A 24,138-nucleotide genomic window follows, 5' to 3' on the forward strand; every position below is an offset into this window, starting at 1 on the left:
TGGCCCAGCTCACGTAAGGTGGCATCGTTTGGCTGATTACGCCAATTTACATCAGCTGAAAATCTAGCTGCAGTTTTTGTGCAGCCAGAAAAAAGGTGATTTGGGAGGTGGGGGTAAAAAACCCCTCTCACGTCATTTTCACAGAAAAAAATGAAATGTGATCGTCTCCACAGAAAGCATCCCCTCTCCCCTCCCCCGCCCCGTATTTGAGCAAAATTTCCATATACGGTTTCCAAAATGCGCTATACCTCCCATATACCCAAAACTCCCTCCCAGTTCCCATTGGCCAGCCACTGTCCTCTCTTCAGTCAACCCCCTCCTCAGAGCTCCTTTCTTCTGCGACGTCCACGAGAAGTGAGTCGATAATAAGTCATCATCATAAGTCATTAAAAAAAATACTTTGCTGGGCCATCTAGACGTGCGCCTGCCCGAACGGAACAACCCTGTAACCGTGTTTCTATAGACCTGCAGATGATGACATGAAGAGGTGGATGGGTAAATAATGACGAGAACAGGACACTCAGTATTGCAATATGGATAGTTTGGTAATCACAGAATCATAGAATGTCAGGGTTGGAAGGGACCTCAGGAGGTCATCTAGTCCAACCCCCTGCTCAAAGCAGGACCAATCCCCAATTAAATCATCCCAGCCAGGGCTTTGTCAAGCTTGACCTTAAAAACCTCTAAGGAAGGAGATTCCACCACCTCCCTAGGTAACCCATTCCAGTGCTTCACCACCCTCCTAGTGAAATAGTTTTTCCTAATATCCAACCTAGACCTCCCCCACTGCAACTTGAGACCATTAGTCCTTGTTCTGTCATCTGCTACCATTGAGAACAGTCTAGATCCATCCTCTTGGGAACCCCCCTTCAGGTAGTTGAAGGCTGCTATCAAAACCCCCCTCACTCTTCTCTTCTGCAGACTAAGTTGGCAAGCTGGGTCCATTCAAACAAAATGAGTTTTAGTACACTCAGTAAGACATGTAGGAACAAAGAACACTGGGCTAAGCCTCCAGAATGGAGGACAGTATCCTGGAAAGCGCTGACTGTGAAAAGGAGTTAGGGGTCATAGTGGGCAAACAGTTGAGCATGAGCTGTCAGTGCAGTGCCGTGACAAAGAGGGATCCTGGGATGTATAAGCAGAGGAGTAGCGAGTAGAGCTGATTTTTTTGGTTTGCTGGCAATACCAGGAAGAAAAAAAAATTTGGTTTGGCACGACGTGAACCTGAAATTTTTCTGAATTTTCAGCACATCAGAAAAGTCAACAAACATTTCCTTTTGGATCAACAGAAACGTGGCAGCGCCTTGAAATGAAACGTTTCATTGAATTTTCTGTGCAGCTTTTTTTTAAATAAAAGCAAAGGAAATGGCGGGCTAGATTCAAGCAGCTGGAAGGGGAGGTGGTGCCATGGTTGTCCCCTTTTTCAGGCAAGGGCCCTGTGGTTAGGGCAGTCATCTGGCATGAACCCAGGGTTCCCTCTCGAGTGCCCTCACAACAGGCTATAGCTAGATTTGGCAGAATTCCATTTTTATTCTTTCCTAATTTCGATGGATGTTGATGTTTATTTTTAAGCATTTTTTCTGCTTTGATCTATTTAAATGTTCACAGTCGTAAGAAATTATGGGAGGTAGACAATGGTGGGGTGTCAGACCGTCATTATTCACTGATAACAGATACTGAGGTTCAAAAAGTTGCAACTTTATAGCCATGAAAACACAAATTGTCAACATCACACGTCAACATCTACAAAATCAACGTCCTTTGAGCGATCTCTAACAAAAGTCCTCAAGCAGCGTTTTCCTTATTTTGCCTATCTGCACATTTTGGTGATCGACTGGAAATACTTCTGCATCCGTTGGGGTGTGTGTGATGAGATCAACATTTACCGACATCGACTGATAAAAATCTCATCCTTCCAAGCCTCGCTATCCGGTATTGGGTGTGGGACTCTTTCAATTTCTCCTATTGACGCTGTTTCACTTTGTATAAAATACACGAATAGTCACCGGGCCAGAGATGTGAGAGTCCCAAGTCCATGCTCCAACGGTTATTTAATTATTTATGGGACCAGGTAACTAGGTGAAACTTAATGGCTTGTGATACACAAGAGGTCACATTGGATGATCTAATTGGCTCTTCTGACCTTAAATTCTGCTCATCATCTTCCTACACCCCTACCCTCTCCCTCCACATTGCATGGAGTCTGCAGTTGAATTGTCGACCCATCACAGCAGGCCAGGAGGTTGCAACCTTTTCTTTCCAACACAGTCTTCATTGCTATGATTCATGCCTGTGTCACTACCAAAGATGATTGCTACGTGCTCTGCTTCGGGCTACGTCCCTACAGCCATTCGGAAGCTGAAGTTGGGGCAGAATGAGACAGCCTGCTTTTAAATGGGATCTCTTGCCGTGAGCTGGGTGCTTCATGACTGCGCTGCCTGCCTGCAGGACTCCAGGTGGCGTTTAAGGGGTTGGTACCAAGTACCAATCCTTAAACCCCTAAATAACGTGGGCCATAACAAGAGAGACTGCCTCTCTCTTTTAGAGTTCTCCCCATACATGAGACCAGTGGAGGCACCCAAGCTGGAGTTCTCCTGGTTATAAGAGAGGGAGCTGCAGGTGGTCATTCTCTGTGAGGGCACTGGAATTCCCTCCTGCCTGTCCTGAAATAGCCTCAGTCTAGCTTGCTGGGTTTCTTGGGAGGAGGTGTTCCCTGAGGAGCAAGATTTACTATTATTAATATGACAGCAGCCCCAGAGGCCACAACCGAGATCAGGGCCCCATTATGCTCTGCCATGTACAGACATCAGAAGCGGCACTCCCTACTCTAAACAGACCAAGCGTGGGCGGCAAGACAGAGGCATTGAAACTATGTGACTTGTCCAAGATCACCCGGGGACAGTTAGGCAGAGGACCCAGCTCTTCTGACTCTGACGTGAGTGGTCTTGCCACTAGACCACGCTGCATTCCTGCCTGCTGTTCTCTAGCCCCCCATGTTCTCACAGCCTTCTAGCAGTGGGAGCGCTTAAAATATTTCTGCTCGCTTGAGAGGTTTTTGCCGCTTCCACTGGGCTTTCTCATTTTAAGTATAGAGAGCTTGTCTCAAAACGGAAGAAAGCTTTTGAGTGGACTCTTGACTCATTTCCCAGACCTACTGAGAGGACTTGGGTTGATACTAGACTATTTATACCTCTCATCTGTATCTAGTCACAGCGACTCCGTCCTACCTAAGCAGTGGAGAATAAGTTCTGAACAAGCAACTTCCCTTTTCATAGGAGTAGGAAGTGAAGCTGTGGTGAGAGCAAAGAACTCAGGTGCTTTCTCTGGCTGTGGAGGAGACCCCCCACCCCGGGTGAATCTTGTCTGTGTTCAAGTGAGGCACCTTTTGTTGGTTTATCCTGAAACTGCATCCCCGGCTTCAGCTAAGTGGAACCGATAAAATGAAAGTTCAGGAGGGAGAAGTTCAGCAAATGCCTACCCGCAGGGCTTCCTCATTTAGCTGTTTCCTGGGCATGCAAACATAATGGTGTAAATGTTTAACCATGAGGGTAATTAACCACTGGGACAATTTACCAAGGGTCGTGGTGGCAGGGCCGGCTCTAGCATTTTTGCCGCCCCAAGCAGCAAAGCAACAAAAAAAAAAGAAGCCGCGATTGCCGGCAGCTCTACCGCCGCTTCATTCTACGGCGGCATTTCGGCGGCAGGTCCTTCCCTCCGAGAGGGAGTCATGGCCCTGCCGTTGAATTGCCACCAAACGGACGGACGTGCCGCCCCCCCTCTTCATTGGCTGCCCCAGGCACCTGCTTGCTATGCTGGTGCCTGGAGCCGGCCCTGCGTGGTGGTCTCCTCTGTTGGAATCCTGTGGCCTGTGCTATACAGGAGGTCAGACTAGATTACTACAATGGTCCCTTCTGGCCATGGGATCTATGACACACAGGGCTTGAGACTGCAAGTGGCTTTGCTTAGGGAGACCCGCCCTACGCCGGGGTCAATGAGGCTCCGCGCAGCCCCCAGGCATCTGCCCACACGTGGTCAGTTGCAGAAACAGGGCCATACCTTCCCTGAATGTTAGTAAAAGTAGCACATGCGTGGGGGGATTAGCCCACCTAAGCCCCATCCTGCAACTGCATCCGGAGAGCAGACCTTTGTGCCCATGCAGAGCCACATTGACTTCAGCGGGTTTTCCCACAGGAAGGGGTCCACCCACGCAGGGCTCGTTGCAGAATCAGTGCCTCAGTGACTTGCATAGATTGAATCTTCATGAAGGGCCTGATGAAAACTGACACCTCCTTCCTTTTATACTGTCTCATAATCCCGGGACCAGGGTCGCTCAGTTAAAAGGAAACAGTTCTTTATGCAGCCTATAGGCAAAGCCCCAGCAGGTTTTATTGAATAATCCTCACAGCTGCCTCTTCCAGAGTGCTTTTCATCACTGCACCTCAAAGTGGTAAATTTCATTGTCAAATTTAACAGAAGGGTAAACCGAGGCACAGAGAGGGGAAAATGACTTAGCCGAGGTCACCCAGCTAGCCAATGGCAGAGCCAGGAATAGAACCGAAGTCTTTATCAGCACCACCCCCGTGTGTTATCCCCTAGGATATACTGCCTCCCTGAATACTGTAGCTGAATTAATGTATGGCCAATTAGAGCTGGTTGACATTTTTGGAACCAATTTTCATTGAAAATGGCCTTGTGGCAGGGCTGGGGTATAAACCCCTTAGATGCCCTGGTAGCTTCTCCCCGGCTTCCCGGTAGAACGGCCAAGTGCAGGGGCCCAGACACTCAGCAAAGAGCTCAGTTGCAGGCTCTAAGGATGGCAGGCTCAGAGGAATCACCTGAGTTGAGTGGAGCCAGCTGTGCTGGGGGTTGGGAGGAGATATAAATCCAGGCTCACTGGGGGGGAAAGGCGAGCCTGGGGGAAGACAGAGGGACTGCAGCTCTGCCTCTACCGGCTGCAGAAAGCCTCAGGGGCCGGTTGACCCAGAGAAGGGTCAGAGTGGGGATTGGTGTTGTGTGAATCGGGACTCTGTATTAAGCACTGTAAATAAAAAGACACTGGTGAATCACCTGAAGGAGACGCTGGGACCCTTTCTTTGACCAGCCCGTGCACAGGGACGAGAGGGCAGTGACCTGTGCAGACCCTGTGACCGGCCTTTTGATTAAAAAGTGAGAATTATTGCAAAACAATGGGGTAAAAATCTGTCTGGGGATTGGTCCTGCTTTGAGCAGGGGGTTGGACTAGATGACTTCCTGAGGTCCCTTCCAACCCTGATATTCTATGATCTAATTTTTTGTTCCCCAAATGGTTTGTTTTTCAACTTTTTTCTATGGAAAGTTTTGACGAAAAATATTAGCCCGTTTATTTTACTTCCAAATATATTTTCATTGAGTTGTTTGTGGGTTTTCATGTAATGGAAACGCAGTCACTCAACTCTCCACGACAAAGAGGAAGAGTATCTAAAATAGGTATGGTAAGCGTCTGATGCTCTAAAAAAAGGTGCAACAACCAATCTGAAGTCTCCGTTGACTTCACTGAATCTTTGAGCTTAGTAAGGCCTTCAAGGGTTGGATCAATGGGTGGAGCAGCAGGAAGGGAGCCAGGGTTGTCTGCTCTGCAAATCCACCCTCCATGGCTGCCCTCGGGGGACAAGGTGGGAGGATAGAGGTCGGAGCACAGCAGTCTTTAACCCCCATCGATTCACCCCTTCCCCCAACCTGCAAAATCCCTCTGCACCAAGCCCGGCCACTAGGGCTTGGTGCATGATTTTGCCAAGGTCTTTAATCCCTGGATAACTGGGCACTTGGTTTTTATTAACCCAGCAGACAGCAAAATCTGAGAAGGGGCAACAGTTTGCGAAGCTGCCTCTCAAACCCTCTTCTCTCCCCTCCTGCTGGATGTACACAGAAGAGGGGGCTGCCGGAAGGGCGTTCTTGGCATTCACGTCCTTCCCCAGGTTTGAGATAACGCAGGCCTTCAGGGCAGGCATCAGGCCCAGCTATTTGATTTGTTTGAGGGAAGATGGAGAATATATAGCACCTGTCAGGGAATGGTGGCTGGGTGGGTCTGGTTGTGTTGTCAGAGTCGCTGTTTGGGACTGATGCTGTTGCACAGGATTTGTCAACGCACTTAGGGCCCAGGATGGGGGATTTCTGCTCACACGACAGGACCAGAAACTTCACTGATGTAAACTGGTGTAGCTCCATGGATGGTGATTTACGCCAGCTGAGAGTCTGGCCCCAAGTGGCCTGGCAGGACATGGCTCTTTGCCAGCTTTGAATTTCTAGGTTCTTTCAAGCCAGTCCTTTTATTGCCACTCTGGGGAGGTGGCGAACGGCGTCTGCAGTCCCTTATCTCCTTATGCCCGGTAGGCACTTTCCACTCCTAAAGAGAACTCCTCCTTGGGACTGGGGAGGCGGGTATCACACAGTCTGGGGTAAATTGTGGCTGTCCCGTGAGTGGACGTGCCAGGGTGGACGGGTACTCTTCCCCATCCCAACACCGCCGTAAAAGAGGCAGCCAGAGACTCACTGCACCCCTGAGCCAGCCGCTACACCTGGGAGTCATCCTCGTCCAAAAGGGGTGTGGCCAGACAATAGGGGGCGTGGCCAAGGCACGTGACCACATAGCCCACCTGCTGGCTTGCAAAGACAGGCATGGACAAGAGCACACACTGTTGATTACCTGAAGCAATGCAAATACTGCCCCCTGGGGCATTCTGCTTGTATCTCCCTCTTTGCTGGGGCACTTCACACCCCCCCCCACCTCCCAGCCGCGTAGAGCAGGGCAAAGGCGCAATCTAGCCCTTTGTTTGGAACGCACAGAGTAAATTCCCAGTAAGGAATGAATTGATTATGTTAATTAGTAATAAATAGATGATAAAAAATAAACCCAACATCCCTGGAGGCTCAATCTAGAGTAAATAACGCTCCAAGGACCAGCTGAGCGTGCCTGTGAAAAGCCTTTTACTGCTCAGCAAAGCAGGATTCAGCCGGTTGCCGTTCTCGGTGAAATCTGCATTTTTTTCTGCAGACAGGGATTTTGATCAGCAAACCACCATGCCGACATCATATGGAGATTTTCTGCTTCTGGAGAGAGAGAGAGTTTATTTTTTCCCTCCCTTCTCATAAAGCTTTTGCATCTGCTCAGACTGGAGCCCTTAACCCCCCCCCCCCAAACACCATGCGGTCTATTATCCCAGCCGGCTTCCTGCTAGAAGGCACCATCTTTTGGAATAGGCTTGAATGAACCAGTGAATCTGTTTTTTTTCCGGCTGGATTCACCTGCTGGAGCAAGAAAGCTGGAAGACTGTGAGAGACAGGTGATTCCGAACCAGCCGTTGTTTGGATGGAAGTAACGAGCCAGCCTGATGTGATTCGAGAGATCCCAAATTAACCCATATCGTAGTTACTCCGTTCATGCACTTGGAGCACAGGTTAAGGTGGCTTTGAAGCATTATTTTTCTCCCTGGGTTATGGATCCATGCAGGAGCCTGTCCAGCCCCACGTGTAAATCAGAGAAGCCTCTGGGCTGCTCTGACTGACCCACTACTTCTAGCCCTAGTGTGGTACATTCAGCCACACCTCTGATCTGCCCCAGAGTTGGGAACAAGGGCACCATAGAGCTCTCCTTATGCCAGCTCTACCTTCTGCTCAGTAGGGATTCTCAGGAGGGGGTCAGTTCTACCCTCTGGGGGTATATCTACAGAGTCAAGCCAAAGGTCCCCCCATTCAATGGCTCACTGACGCAGTTAAGGCACATCAGCTTTATATGGTGCACAAGGGAGCAAAGGTGCACAACGGTGTGATGTGGTCAGATCACGTCTGCCCGTCCTTGACTGCCTGAACCCAGTACCCATTCTGCAGCTGGGGGAACCAGAGCCAGCCTTTCAGTGTGAGATCGTGCCAGACTCAAACCCACGCCCTTTAGGATTGTGATCAAGCATCTCAACGACTCAGCCACCAAGAGGCAGTATAGCTACACTGTAATGTAAACCCAGGTGTGGGAGACCTGGGCTTGTGGACTCGGTGTTTCCAAGCCTACACACTGCACTGCAAAGCTGGGTTTACAACTGCTGGTTCTGCATCTCACAGCCGTGCTAGCGCGTCTGTACCGCACCACACAGACCTTCTGACTCAGGTCTGCAGTTCGACCTGCAGGATCCACACTGCAAAATGACAGGGCTTGAATCAGAGTCACAGCAGGAGTCAGGGTCTGACCCACCCACCTCACCGTCAGAGGATCCGGATCCTCATAGACTCATAGACTTTAAGGTCAGAAGGGACCATTATGATCATCTAGTCTGACCTCCTGCATGATGCAGGCCACAAAGCCGTCCCAACCCTTTCCCTTGACTCTGCTGTTGAAGTCCCCAAATCCTTTTGTTTAGAGACTTCAAGTAGCAGAGAATCCTCCAGCTAGCGACCCCCGCCCCATGCTGCGGAGGAAGGCGAAAAACCTCCAGGGCCTCTGCCAATCTATCCTGGAGGAAAATTCCTTCCCGACCCCAAATATGGCGATCAGTAAAACCCTGAGCATGTAGGCAAGATTCTCCAGCCAGACCCTCATTGGCCATTGATACTATTGACCAGCGATGGCACGCTGTTTATTTGACTAAAATCACGTTATCCCATTAAACCATTCCCTCCATAAACTTATCTAGCTTAATCTTAAAGCCAGACAGGTCCTTCGCCCCCACCGTTTCCCTCGGAAGGCTGTTCCAATATTTCACCCCTCTGACGGTTAGAAACCTTCGTCTAATTTCAAGCCTAAACTTCCCCACGGCCAGTTTATATCCATTCGTTCTCGTGTCCACATTAGTACTGAGCTGAAATAATTCCTCTCCCTCCCTGGTATTATTCCTCTGATATATTTAAAGAGAGCAATCATATCCCCCCTCAGCCTTCTTTTGGTTAGACTAAACAAACCGAGCTCCTCGAGTCTCCTTTCATACGACAGGTTTTCCATTCCTCGGATCATCCTAGTGGCCCTTCTCTGTACCCGTTCCAGTTCTTGAGAGCTCACTGACCCGCGTCAGACTGATTTGTGTGTGGATGAAAAGGGGGCTTGGGCCCAAAGCTGGTCAGAGCCCGGGCTTAATATGAAATATAGCCACACACTTTACGAGCCCTTGCACTGCCAGAATGACGTAAAGGGGCCTACATGAAACTGCAAATCAGGCCCAATATCTTTGTGTGGCAAAGGGGAGACTGGCTAAGATCAGAGCATCGCTAATAGGATAAGGGCCAGTTCCCAAGCTGGCTAACATGTATGCTCGCATCTGCAGCACATGCTAACTGGGGCCCCACCCTGCTCCTTTGGACCAGGACCAAGCAGTCCTGCTTGTAGGAGGCAGGTATCTGCTCTGGGCTATCCTGCACCAGCAGGACAGCGCCACTCCATTTGCCCCACACCCAGACTGGCTCCTACCAGTCGGGGCAGCGATTGGCTTGAGGAGCCGCCATTAATGGTGAAGAACCGGCGGCTTTTTTGGAGACAACCAACAGAGCCGGAGCCCTGTTTAGAACTAATTCCCCATTCCCAAACACCCTAAGGGCTCTTGTAAAACCAGGGATGGATTTCCCCAGGCTACCCTCTCCCCCCCCCCCCCCCCCCCCGAGCATTTGCTGGCCAATATCGCAGCATTAGGAAAGAAATGCCAGATGCCAATGCCTGTGAGGTGGGAAAGTTTAAATTAGGCCCTGACCACATGAGCCACTGCATCCTGCTACAGGAAGATAGTCACACACTCCACCTTCTGTGCCTGAGCTAGACCTTGTATCTGATGGGGACTGTTTATAGTACAGTACGGTTGTGTTATCTTACATCTCTTTCTTGCCTTAACCTAGGTAACTATTCATTTAGCGACTCAAAAACCAGCAAGGGGATGGAAGCCAGTTACGTTGTATGCGAATATCTGTAAATAAATAGGGTTTTCTTTTTCAGAGGCAGAAGATAAAAAATATAGGGCAGGATTCTCCGGTATGCTGCAGCTACTTTGCAGTGCTCTAGTGATGCAATGCATCCCTGGTTTAATGGGCTGGTTTTTCAGCCAGGTTTTTCAGCTGCTTTGTGTTGTCCTACTCGTGCAAAAGAACTGGAGAGGACCAGTGCATCTGGCCCATAAAATGGAACCACGCCGACAACTCTGCAAACAACCAAAGAGACTCTGGAGTGTTTAATGCGGCGGGGGTCTGATTTGCCACAGCACAATTTCACGAGAGTGAGGTAGACAGGTGAGCTGAGACGTCTGCTTTTTGGCTAAATCCCAGGCAACTTCCCTTTGTCTCTTTCATCCACATGTTTTGTCCTGGCTGGCACCTGGACTGTAAGCTCCGAGGGGCGAGGATTGTCTCCTTTGTCATTGGCCTGTACAGTGTCTAGTGCAAGGGGGCCCGATCCTTGACCGGGGTTCCAAAGCACAATGGGGACAGGAATAATATAATTGAATCCTAGGGTCAGATTCACCACTACGCTCTGGTTGCACAATGCACTGGTGAGTGTGTGTTACAGGTCCCCTCTGGGCCAACCCACGAGGATATACGTTGGTGCAGCCCCCCAGATACAGAGTTTGGCTCTTTAGCTCAAACTGCTTCTGCTTTTAGCCCCCTTTCGGTCCCCAGGGTGTCGGTCCAGAGGGAGGCTGTCCCAGTTGCTTTGTGCTGCTCTGGAAGCTCCAAGCAGCTGGAGCGGATTCGTGAATCTAGCACGCAGAAATCAGAGATGGAGAAGACCTATTTGGTTATCCTTCCTGTCCACCCTCATGGTTCTGTTGGAAGCTGAACTTGCTCACATTGAAGTCAATGTCAAAAACTTCAGTGCCCTTCACGGGGAGCAGTAGAGTGTTTGTTCCTCTACAGCAGCGGTTTTCAACCTTTTTTCATTTGTAGCCCCTAAAAAATTTTGAACGGAGGTGCACATCCCTTGGGAAATCTTAGACAATCTGCAGACCTCCATGGGTCCACAGATCACGGGTTGAAAACCACTGTTCTATGGTAATGACGACCTTACACGGACCTCAGACACATAGTATGTGTCTCCAGTCTCCATAGAATCATAGAAGATTAGGGTTGGAAAAGACCTCAGGAGGTCATCTAGTCCAATCCCCTGCTCAAAGCAGGACCAACCCCAGCTAAATCATCCCAGCCAGGGTTTTGTCAAGCCGGGCCTTAAAAACCTCTAAGTAGGGAGATTTTACCACCTCCCTAGGTAACACATTCCAGTGCTTCACCACCCTCCTAGTGAAATAGTGTTTCCTAATATCCAACCTAAACCTCCCCCACTGCAACTTGAGGCCATTGCTTCTTGTTCTGTCATCTGCCACCACTGAGAACAGCCGAGCTCCATCCTCTTTGGAACCCCCCTTCAGGTAGTTGAAGGCTGCTATCAAATCCCCCTTCTCTTCTGCAGACTAAATAACCCCAGTTCCCTCAGCCTCTCCTCATAAGTCATGTGCCTCAGCCCCCTAATCATTTTTGTTGCCCTCGGCTGGACTCTCTCCAATTTGTCCACATCCCTTCTGTAGTGGGGGGACCAAAACTGGACATAATACTCCAGGTGTGGCCTCACCAGTGCCGAATAGAAGGGAATAATCACTTCCCTCGATCTGCTGGCTATGCTCCTACTAATACAGCCCAATATGCCATTGGCCTTCTTGGCAACAAGGGCACACTGCTGACTCAGTTTCCAGTCTCATTTTAAAGGCATCATATGATTCACGTGATTTAGCCACTTCCTTTCAACTTTCCACTTGAAGATCTTGTACCAAAACACCAGCCTTACCGAAAATCACGTACTGACAAACAAGAAGGTGCAAAAGTCAATGCAGACGTCCCACGAGCAACGGTCACTGGGGTGAATGGGGGTTACAGGAACATGCCACAGAGGGCGGGCAGATCAGCCTGTTCCTGGTTGAGTGGTGGAATAGCCCAAGACTGACCCATTATAAATATTTCTGGTTTTTGCACAAAACTTTTTTGGGGCAAAAAATGCAGCTTTGTCGACACCAAAACATATTGTGAATTCGTGTCAGTTTTGCCAAATCGTTTCAGTTAAAAAAAAAAAAAAAACTAACAAAATTTTCAGAAAAAGTCAAAACATTTTGATTTTTCTGTTTGAAACAAGATTTATTTTTAAAAAAATCCTTTCATTTTATTTGTAAAAGGTCAAAAATGTTTTAAATGCTCAAAACTGATAAAAAAATTGAACTGTTTTGTTTGACCCGATTTTTTTTTTTATTATTTTCGATTTACCAAAAAATTTGTTTTTATTTTTTGAAATTGCCAGTGAGCTCGCCTTGTAAGAAGGAGATTAGGTTTCTTTAGTGTGGAAGTCATTGCCTGGCTTTGAAGTCCAAGGCCAGCTCCATTTAACAATGATGGACATCCAGAAACGCAACGGGATGAACCCCACAGTCCTGATTCAGTTGAATCAATGGGAGCTTTGCCTGAATAAAAACTGAGTAAGGACAAGAGTGGGGTATCAAAAGGGTCTAGCAGAGTTAGGTTTCAGTTCTCATTGACGGCTAGTGAAAGTTGGGTACCTAAGTCCCTTGCACTTTGGAAACTCTCACCCGTAAGGATATGATCCCCAAATGGTTTGGGGGCTTTAACTAGTTTTAAAAGTGCTTTGTTCAAGCTTGCTGTGCGATACATGCGTCTACAATGAGGGTTGGATCTTCAGCTGGTATAAATCGGTGCGGCTTCATTGACCTTTAAAAAGCAACAGAGGGTCCTGTGGCACCTTTAAGACTAACAGAAGTATTGGGAGCATAAGCTTTCGTGGGTAAGAACCTCACTTCTTCAGATGCAAAGGTTCATTGACCTTTATTTACCCTGTTCCCCCCTCCCCCCCGATGTTTTTTCTAAAAGAACGGCTCTAGGAATTATTTTAGGGAAGTTCTGCAGCGTGTCTTATACTGGAAGCCAGACCAGCTGATCAGAATGGTCCCTTTTAGCCATGGAATGTAGAATCGATGTCATCTGGCCCTGAATATTTAGCCCACACATTAGCCATATCAGTGTAGACACCATTTTACATCAGCGCAGCACGATCAGTGCATGCAGCTCACCCCAGGGTAAGGTAAACTGGTGGCAATCATGTCTACACCTATGGGGCTTTGTGCTGGTGCCTGAATGTCCAGCAGCGATGAGGCTTAAATGTCTGTCGGCTGGAAGAGGTATTTGAGGGCTAACTTAAATAGTCTTTTGTGTCTCTAAAAGTAAACACAGGCTTCCTTGCTGTGCGCAGAATTACACTGCGTTGAGCTTCACAAGATGTGCCTCTCCTTCTAACCTCACTCTACCGACATGTGCTGTAAAATGGGCCTCAAAAGCTGCGGAGCAGATGATACTTTTTGCAGCAAGAATGGCGCAGATATTTCACTTCATTTGAGCTGGGAATGAGGTGGGATTCAAGGGCGAAAATCTGCACTGGTCAATGCACCAAGAGGTATATGTTCTTGCAGTGGACCTCATCCTTTTGGGTGCGGCTACACTGCGATTAAAAAACCCGCGGAAGCAAGTCTCAGAGCTCGGCTTGCGGGGTGCAGGGTGCAGAGCTATAAAATAACAGTGTAGATGTTAGCGCTAGGGCTGGAGCCTGGGCTCTGAGCCCCATGAACCTGAGTCAGCTACCCCAGCCAGCTGCCATGGGTCTTTCATTGCAGTTGTCACTCTGTGAAGCACATGGTATATTTTGGGGGTGCTGTACAAATAATCAGTGTGTCTGTAGCCTTTGTGTTTTTTCTGACATACAGTGTGAGCCTGATCCTTGGGGTGTATTAAAATCTGTGTTAAAATTGTAGACTGTCACTTTAAATTTCAGGGATTTTTGGCTGAGGGCGGGGGTCTAAAGGGAAGTGTGTTATCTGGGTCCCACCTAGTAGCACCAGTCAGTCAGCAGAGAGCCAGCGTAGTGTGAGGCCGGGTGAGTTGCGCCTCTCTGTTTTGCGGAGTAGCCTGCTTTTTCTCTCTCTGTTTTGGGGGTTTTGTGTGTTCTGAATTCTAAAAAAAATAAAGTCACACTACATTGCAATCTTCCAGGAAGAGTATTTATGTTTCTATCTAACAGCAATGTGTGTATGCCATGAACATAACAATCCCATGCAGTGCTGATTGCCCTCAACTCCCATGGACCCGAGTGGGTAGAGCAGGTCGAAAAATCTGTTATTTTCCCTGTGAGCAATTTCAAACGAAATGTTTTGGCTCAAAACTGTCTGATGCCAAATTTTGATTCTTTTGTAAAAAGCTTCCAAACTAAATGAAACTTCATTTCAGATTGCAATTTGTGTTTCATTTTTGGTTCCAAACACTGAAAGCAGTTCGATTTCCAAAAATTGTTTTTTACTGTTTTTTCACTTATTTACTTTCTGGAATGGGGTGGGGTATGGGGGAAATAAGCCAAAAAGGGAAAGAAAGTAGGGAAAGACATTTATTTGATATTATAGAGGTGGCAGAATAACATTTGCAGTTAATTAATTAACTAATAACGCAAGCGGTTAACGCAAAACAAATTAGCTAGATTAAAAAACTTGTTGCAATCAATTAATTAGTTGTTTGTTAATCAATTAACCAATTGATTATTTTACTGTCAACTAATTAATTAACAGTTTAATTAATTACTTAATTAATCATGACTATTTTTAATCTAGTTAATTTGTTTTACGTTAACCGCTTGAGTTATCAGTTAATTAATTAACTGCACTGTTAAATAATAATGGAATACCAATTTAAATTTATTATAAATATTTTTGGATGTTTTTCTACATTTTCAAATATATTGATTTCAATTACAACACAGAATACAAAGTGCACAGTGCTCTCTTTACATTACAACAGTGCCATGTGAACACCTGTTCTCACTTTCAGGTGACATTTTAAATAAGAAGAGGGCAACATTATCTCCTGCAAATGTAAACAAACTTGTTTGTCTTAGCGATTGGCCAAAGAAGTAGGACTGAGTGGACTTGTGGGCTCCATGTTTTACATTCTTTTGTTTTTTGAGTGCAGTTATGTAAAAAATCTACATTTGAAAGTTGCACTTTCATGATAAACAGATTGCACTACAGTACTTGAATGAGGTGAATTGAAAAATACTATTTCTTCTGTTTATCTTTTTTACAGTGTAAATATTTGTAATAAAAAATAATTATATAAAGTGAGCACTGTACACTTTGTATTCTGTATTGTAATTGAAATCAATATATTTGAAAATGTAGAAAAACATCCAAAAATATTTATAATAAATTTCAGTTGGTATTCTCTTATTAACAGTGTGATTAAAACTGCAATTAATCATATTTTTTTAATCTCATGATTAATTGTGATTATTTTTTAATCACTTGACAGCCCCAAATATTACTTTTGTCACACTTTTCCAGTGGAAGAGAAAAATAAAACTATGGGGAAGTGGGTCTCCCCTGCCATTTCTCTCATTTTTTTAAAAAAAATTCCAACTTTTTCAAGTGGGAAAAGGTAAATAAGAGGGCTATCAATTAATCACAGTTAATTCATGCCATTAACTCAAAACAAATTAATTCGATTCAAAATATTAATTGCAATTAATCACAGTTTTAATCGCACTGTTAATAATAGAATATCAATTTAAATGTATTATAAATATTTTGGCTGTTTTTCTACAGCCCTAATAAATAAATCAGAATATTCCCACCACACACACTTTATCTCACTTTTTACCTCCTTCCCCTCTTTTTCAGAGGAAAATAAAGGGGGAGTAAGGGGATAAAAAAATTGAGAGGGGAGCATTTTCCAGCTGTTTTGATACAAAACTTCTCAAACCTCTCGCCAATTTTTTTTTTTTTCAAAATTAAAAAACTCAATTTTGTCAAAAACAATTTTTTGTGAAAACAAATTTCAACTCAACTCTATTGGTTAACCAAAACACTTATTTTTGTCGGAAAAAAAAAAGCAAAGACATTTTGACCATCTTCGGAGGCTTAGCACCTCACAAGAGGCCTGTCAGACTCTCTCTTATCTATCTATCTGAGGCTTTTGCACAACAGTCATCTGCATGTAGGACTGGCATATCCGCAAATGAAGGGTATAAATAGAGTGTTTCCATAATGTATGAATCAGGTCAGAAAGGGGCTAAAGTATATTGTAAATGCCTGCAGTTCTGGACTTCTTACGTCTCTTAAAAAAGTAGGGCGGGATGATGAGCAGGGGATATTATTTGCAAATATTTCACAAATTCCAATTCCTATCTAGGTGGAGCCACATTTGTTCATTTTTTCTGTGTAGTTTCACGAGAACCATTTCTAAATGTGAAACCTTCCTACGCCATCAGACGAACCAGGCGCCGCCATCTCTGTTTATCCTGGGGCGCTCTTTGCAGGTCCTCCATGTTGTTAACACCCATAAACTTTCTGTCTCCGAGTACTGTAGTGTTCAGTGTAGCCATTTCTGTTTGGGGAGGAATTTATATTTGTGCAAATGCACCTGGTTGCCTGCAAGTCCACTTACTCTTATCTGGATATCCTCCATGTTGAGTGGAAGGATGGTCTAGCGGTTAGGGCACTAAGCAAGGACATGGCAGACCTGGGTTTGATTCTGTACTTTGCCACAGCCTTTGTGTGTGATGTTGGGAGAGTCACTTAGTCTTTCTGTGTCTCAATTCCCCGTCTGTAAAATGGGAATAATAACACTTGCTGTACCTCACAAAGGTGTGTTGAGGAGAAATACATTAAAAGATAGTGAGGTGCTCAGATGCCAGGGGGGTGGAGACCAGAGCTAGATACACACTTAGAATGAGGCTGACGGTAGCTAGACAGTGCGGAAGGAAAGTGAATGGTTTTAAGTAGGGTGACCAGATAGCAACTGTGAAAAAACAGGACAGGGGGTGGAGAGTAATAGGCACCTATATAAGAAAAAAATCCCCCCAAATGGGACTGTCTCTTTAAAAACAGGACATCTGGTCACCCTAGTTTTAAGCCAAGCAACTTGTCTATGATCCAATCAAGGATCAGCAGCAATGTCTCGATGGCTTACTGGACCAGTAACGTGACTTGAAGAGCAAATTGTGAATATCAAATACTCAAATGACCACACGTGGCAAGTAGGTCAACACACAGGCTGAAATATATCGGCACAAAGTATTCGACAACTTCAGATAATGAGCAAATTCATTACAGTCCTGATCTGTGGAAAGAATGGTGGACACGTTCAATAAATAGATCACATTTGCTCCTAATAATCATCTAGCTCTGCTACGCAGGGCCAGGCCCTGTCAATACTGGGATGAGAGACTGCCAAGGAAAGCCCAAGCTGCCGAAGGAAGTGGAGGAGGTGTCTGAGTAAGTGAGGCTTTCTCTTCTGAGTCAGTGGTGTTAGGGGGCTTTGTACTGTCATATAGATCATCCAAAAACTCAGGTCCTGACTACCTGAGTGCATTGAAAGATTCACTTTTTGCAAGAGCAGGGTATCTTGCCAAAGGGGGGAAGCTGGAAGCAAATTCTGTCTTTTACATTTGGTGTGCCTGAAACTCCCCTTCTTGCTGGAAGTCAGTATGCTGAGGCTTCCCCTTCCTGCCCTCAGTTGCCACCGGATTCCACCCCAGAGACGGCTGCATATCAGTGGTGTAGTGATTTCTATATATACACAGCTAGACTGTGCCACTCTCGCACAAGTTGGTGAGCCATTCCTCACAGCAGGCCCTGTGAAGTCAATGGGAATTCGGTGCCGCCAGCTCTCACGAGTTCATTGCAAGTAACGCCAATGGTGCCATTCTCTGGGAGTGATGGGAGAAGCTCTCACCCTCTCGGGCATTTCACCTCTGATTGGCTGCCTTCGGCTTCCCCGCCTCCTGGGGGAAAGCAGCCAATCACGGATGCAGCAGGAGGTGGGCAGAACTCTCCCCACTCCCCGTGGGAGTCTAATGGGCTTTTAGGTGGGGGAGGGGAATTAGCCGGCACCATTCCCATGGGACAGAGCTGGAGGGGAAGCCAAATGAGCCCAGCAGCTCAGGGTGGCTCCGCTCCCCCCTTTCCTCCTATGATGAATGGGTCAGTCTGCTCTCTGCTCCTCTCCCCCCATCCCTTCCACACCAGACCTGAGAACGGGGGAAAGGGGGATTTGGTGCAGCAGCTCCCCCAGGCCTGGGAGACTGGGATGAAGAACCCCTGAAGCAGGGATGTGCTGAGGAGCAAGGGGCAGCGGTGGGCAGTATTGATGTGGGGCTGGGGGTGCATAATTACTGCTGGAATGGGCAGATGTGGGGTTGGGTGGGCACAGAGGTCATTAGACTTTTGGAAGTGAGGGGAAACTGGTAGTGCGGCAGTCAGCATGTTGGGTAAATCTGTGTGATTTGCTCTCAGCTGGGTCCTGCCACCAGAGCTCCTGGACCAGGGCCCAAATCATCGTCCTCTCTGCATTTCAGGAGAGTGGGCAGCATGGTATGTCCTGCAGATGCTGGGTGGTGAGGGGAGCTCAAAGAGAGACCAAAACCACAGGAGATGGCTTTTTGATACACATGATGTTTGAGTCGGTCTAGTGATTTTTCAGGGTCTGGCACATGCCATTTGAACTTTTGAAGTTGGCAATACTGGGGTGATTCATGGATAATGTGCTACTCAGTTGGAGTCAGGGTATCAGAATCTGTCCTAAACTGGTGGAGCCCTTTGGGAACCATGTGTATAAAAAGGACTGCATAGGTCAGCTTCTGATATCCTTACTCAGGGAGAGCATAACTTACTCCTCAAGTGTCTCAGCATCTGACCCCAGAAGTACAAGTTAATGACTATCATGTAACTAGAAACACTGCACGCTGTCTGTGCACCCTGGAGTACTGTGTCCAGTTTTGGACCCCATATTACAAGAAGGATGTGGAAAAATTGGAAAGAGTCCAGCGGAGGGCAACAAAAATGATTAGGGGGCTGGAGCACATGACTTATGAGGAGAGGCTGAGGGAACTGGAATTATTTAGTCTGCAGAAGACAAGAATGAGGGGATTTGATAGCTGCTTTCAACTACTTGAAAGGGGGTTCCAAAGAGGATGGATCTAGACTGTTCTCAGTGGTACCAGATGACAGAACAAGGAGTAATGGTCTCAAGTTGCAGTGGGGGAGGTTTAGGTTGGATATTTTTCACTAGGAGGGTGGTGAAGCACTGGAATGTGTTACCTAGGGAGGTGGTGGAATCTCCTTCCTTAGAGGTTTTTAAGGTCAGGCTTGACAAAGCCCTGGCTGGGATGATTTAGTTGGGAATTGGTCCTGCTTTGAGCAGAGGTTGGACTAGATGACCTCCTGAGGTCCCTTCCAACCCTGAGATTCTATGATTCTCTGATTTCCATAGGTTATTGAGCTCCTTTTCCAATTTCACACAGAGAAGCTTTCATCTTTTTGTTAATCAGATGACTTGTCTTTTTTACCCTCTTCCTGTTATTTCCATTGAAGAGCTGAATAACTGCTGCCAATGGGGAAATCAAAATCGGCTTATAATTTACAGATGTTTAACCTGCACAGTGTAACCCACTGGGGAGTGTGCGTTCCAGGTCCCCCTCTGTGCCAATCCACAGAGGCTATGAGTAGTTATAGCTTCCAGCTAGGGAGCTTTATCTCAATGGGCATCTCACACTATTAGCTGGTCAGTCCCCGGTGTGTCAGCCAAGAGGTCGGTCATCACATCAGCGCCATACGTGGGTATAATGCTCCGCAATGGAAATAGAGATGGATTCCCTGAGCGAAAGCTCTTACAACCTAGGAGCCTGATGCTGTCACGCTGAGTAGTCCTGTTGAGCGCGTGGGACTTGACAAGCTGCCCTGAGTTACAGGCAGCAGTAGCTGCCCTACCACTGAAGCAGACTCTCAGAGTCAGAGTTCATTTCCTGGCTTGTCCCCCTGGATCCAGGGTAAGGATTCAGTCTGCTACTGATTTATACAAAGAGCAGAATACTTCCTCTTCCATGCAGGCTCAGCAAGAGGGGAACAAGCAAAGTCAGGCCAGCCCCCGTTTCCCACTCCTGCCCGCCCACCCCTATGGGAGGGGGAGCAGCAGTCCTATGAAAGCTATTCTCCCACCCCTGTCAGGGTGCATAGCCTATGCTGGGTTGTAAAGGCATCTACGCTCCCTTATTCTCCTGCCTAAGCATGTAGGGTGAGAGATGATTTTGCATTAAACTAAAAAATTAGAGCCAGTCGAAAAATGCCAATTTTTGCTGTCTTTCCCTCCCCTGCCCCCCCAATATATATCTAGGGTAGGGGAGGTGTTTAAAAACCTGTCACTGACAAATCTTTGTGGTATCTGAAAAGTGAAACAATTTACTTCTCAGTAGAAACATTTGGGTTTCCTAAACCCGATTTCTTTTCCCGCGGCATCGACAAAGCAGAACATTTCGACCAAAGCAAAGAAGTAGGTTGTGGTCAGAAAGCCATATTTTGACAAAGGTGTTTTGACACAAACATTTCAACCATCTCTATTCAAAACCTCTGTTACCTTCCAAACACTCAGACACAGAGTGCCGGTATAGGCTTGGGGCATTGGAAAGCCAGGATGTTCCAGGGGTTAGGGTGTTAGCCTCAGAGATGCACACCCAGTTCCCTGCTCTGCCACAGACTTCCTGTGTGACCTTAGACAAGTCACTCGTCTGTCAGATGCAGAGAACAGTGCTTCTGAATCCTGCAGCCCTGTTGTGAGGCACTCAGGTATTACAATAATGCGGGGCTTTTACGTACCTCTCACTCCTCTCTGTGTTCCCATCTCCTACCATTTGTCCTTACCTTAGTTTGGGACCTTACACCACCCTTACTTGTACTGAATAGCACCTGACTCCGTGCGTCGCCCCATCACATATTCATTTGTGTTCTTTCTCACAGGATGGGACTGTATGGGAGCAAACGCCACCAGTCCACACCACAAAAGCAGTGTGAGGCTGCAAATAGGCAAAAACCTCAGATATTCTCCAGGAAGAAACCTCCTCCACCCCCGCCCCCGGTAAGTAAGCAGCTGGTGACTTCCTTCTGTGTCCTGTGGTAGCGTAGTCGCGGTGGCACAGGTAGTTATGAAATCAGTAGGGCAGCACTTGTGTATGCCAGCGGTAACTCAAGCCCTTTAGTTCCCTTCGGGCTGGTCTACACTACGGGGGGTGGGTGGGTGGGGGAATCGATCTAAGATATGCAGCATCAGCTACGCTATTCGTGTAGCTGAAGTCGAAGTATCTTAGTTCGACTTACCTGGCCGTCCTCACGGCGGCAAGTTGACCGCCGCGGCTTCCCCGTCGACTCCACTTACTCCTCCTGTCGAGGTGGAGCGTGGGAGTCTAGACGAGACGGGATAAATCGATCCCCGATAGATCAATTACTACCCACCGATCCGGCAGGTAGTGTCGACATGCCCTTCAACTCGGGCCACCTTTTCTGTAAAGGTGAGGGAGGATGGTCCAGTGGCTAGAGGGCTGCACTGGGCCTCAGGGGACTTTGGTGCTATTTCTGGTTGAGCCTCAGACTTCCTTAGGTTTGATAAGTCGCTGCCTCTACTCTGTGTCTCAGATCCCTATCTGTAAAATGGGGTTAATGCTCCCCTCCCTCACAGGGGTGGTGTGAGGATAAAACGTCTTCAGGACTCTGAGTGCTCAGAGGCCCTGGAAGCATCTACCTGGATAGATTCTGTAGACCAGTGGCCATTACTCGGTCAGTCGAGATTGACTGGTGGATCCTAGAGAATCTCCCAGTCGATCGCGATCTCCGGCGGTGCAGCGGGTCTGCCTCCGAAGCTCCCATTGGCTGGGAACAGGGATCTGTGGCCGATGGGAGCTGCGGGGGCGCTGCCTGCAGAGAGGAGCAGCATGCGGAGCCATGTGTCCCCTGCTCCTCCCTCAGGGGCTGCAGGGCCATGCTGCCCCCTTCTGGGAGCAGTGTGGGTTTGGGGCAGGCAGGGAGCCTGCCTTAGTCTCGCTGCGCTGCCCTGACCCCTCTCCCAGAGCCAGCACCCTGCACCCCCTCCTGCACCCCAATCCCCTGCCCCAGGCTCAGTCCGGAGCCCCCTCCCACACTGCGAACCCCTCGGCCCCAGCCCAGAGCCCTCACTCACTCCCTCCCGAACCCCAACCCCCTACCCCAGCCAGGTGAAAGTGAGTGAGGGTGTGGGAGAGCGAGCGACGGAGAGAGGAGGGGATGGAGTGAGCAGGGCGGGGCCTCGGGGATGGGGCGGAGTAGATCCTGGTTCCCCTTAAATTCAAGACGCGATCTGGGGCGTAAAAAGGTTGGAGACCACTGCTGTAGACAGGAGAGGGGTTGAGACCAGATGGATGTCTGGCACAGTCATTTGCTGACACTGTGCATGGTATCGAGGTGGAGAATGGACTGGATCTGGGAAGAATACAGCTAGCTAGGTGAATAACCACCCAGGCTTTGCTGTTTTCTGTTGTCTGGCTGAGAAAACCTGGAGAGATTCTAAATGACATAATTTTACCACATGGAAAATGGAGGTGCCAAAGGATTAAACCCCTAAATCTTGGGGATTAAATTTAGGCATCTAAAGTTAAATCTGAGCCTCGAGACAATTATGGCAGTTTCCTGGTTTTCTGCCTGAAGTAATACTGCTTTGTAAATTTGTTCAGGGGGTTCATTGATTGCATCATACATCATTTAACAGAGATCTTGCAACAAAGAACTGCATTACATAGTATGGCAGCGTTTGAAATCTAGTTAACTCCACTATGATCATCCAAATCAATTGAGAGGAGACTAGTGAGTATTTAAGGACATGCGCAAGCAAGCTCTGAATGCATCATAGTAAAATATGCTAACACCATGAAAATACATAAAGAGCCTGTTCCTAAGCACATTTAAAGCAATAGGGAAAACTCCCATTGAATTCAATGAGTTTAGGATCAGGCCTTGAGTGACTTTTGTGCCACAAAGCAGGTCCTTCCCCTAATCCAGCAAAGTAACAAATGGACATTTTTTGTTTCTCCCAAGTTCAGACAACATGTTAGTACCTCGCCTCTAAACCAATCATCAGAGCAAGGTAAGATTTTTACATTTAATCACTTTACTGTTTCCTTCTCCTCCTCTGGGGTTCCTGCAAGACAATGTGCTGTGACTGGGTGAACCAGTTCTAATATCATCAATTCATCTGTGTGGGATTTTTTTTACAGTTTTCATGCAGATGCACTGTTAGCTCCTTATTAGTACATCTAGGCCTGGCCTACATCTAAAACTTAGGCCGGCTTAGCTGCGTGGCTCAGGGGTGTGAACGTAGACAAGTTGTTAGAAGGATTTGATGTAAATATTGGTAGTCATCAATTTCTCTCTCTGATCAACAACCATAAGGGAAAAAATGTTCTCTGTTAATTGGCTAAGTGGAGCAAGGTGTACACACAGGGGATTGAACCAGGAACCTCCAAAACTAAAATTAGGGGCTGGCACAACTTGAGCTAAAGAGCTAATCTGCATTAACGTTGGCTACAATAGACTCATATCCTCTGTGGACAGAGCAGTGAGTAGGAGATGTAACATACATTCAGTAGTGAGTTACACACACACACACTAATTTCACTAAATCGGCTGAGTTAAATTGATGCCGGCCCTTCTGAAATTGAATCATAGAATCATAGAATCATAGAATCATAGAATATCAGAGTTGGAAGGGACCTCAAGAGGTCATCTAGTCCAACCCCCTGCTCAAAGCAGGACCAATTCCCAGCTAAATCATCCCAGCCAGGGCTTTGTCAAGCCGGGCCTTAAAAACCTCCAAGGAAGGAGACTCCACCACCTCCCTAGGTAACGCATTCCAGTGTTTCACCACCCTCCTAGTGAAATAGTTTTTCCTGATATCCAACCTGGACCTCCCCCACCGCAACTTGAGACCATTGCTCCTTGTTCTGTCATCTGCCACCACTGAGAACAGCCGAGCTCCATCCTCTTTGGAACCCCCCTTCAGGTAGTTGAAGGCTGCTATCAAATCCCCCCTCATTCTTCTCTTCTGGAGACTAAACAATCCTAGTTCTCTCAGCCTCTCCTCGTAAGTCATGTGCTCCAGACCCCTAATCATTTTTGTTGCCCTCCGCTGGACTCTTTCCAAATTGGTTGAAGAGTGCTGTATATTGAGTGCTTACATTTAATAAGGAACAAACTAAATCACCATTAGGCGTTCTTCAGCCAGTGTTAGAGGGTCCACACAAAAGTG

The 24,138-nt window shown here is 47.2% G+C and overlaps 1 protein-coding gene across 1 annotated transcript in view; it reads left to right on the forward strand.

Annotated features, from left to right (window-relative positions):
* Positions 1–24,138, forward strand: part of BLK (BLK proto-oncogene, Src family tyrosine kinase) — a 71,890-nt gene that overhangs the window by 6,384 nt on the left and 41,368 nt on the right. Inside the window, exons 2-3 of the mRNA XM_008171869.4 lie at positions 20,826–20,943; positions 22,929–22,977. Coding sequence (XP_008170091.1) covers positions 20,827–20,943; positions 22,929–22,977 — 166 coding nt within the window. The 5' untranslated portion in view covers position 20,826. The remainder of the gene's footprint in view (positions 1–20,825; positions 20,944–22,928; positions 22,978–24,138) is intronic.

This window comes from Chrysemys picta, chromosome 3 (genome assembly GCF_011386835.1).
Source record: "Chrysemys picta bellii isolate R12L10 chromosome 3, ASM1138683v2, whole genome shotgun sequence".
Classification (NCBI taxonomy): Eukaryota; Metazoa; Chordata; order Testudines; family Emydidae; genus Chrysemys; species Chrysemys picta.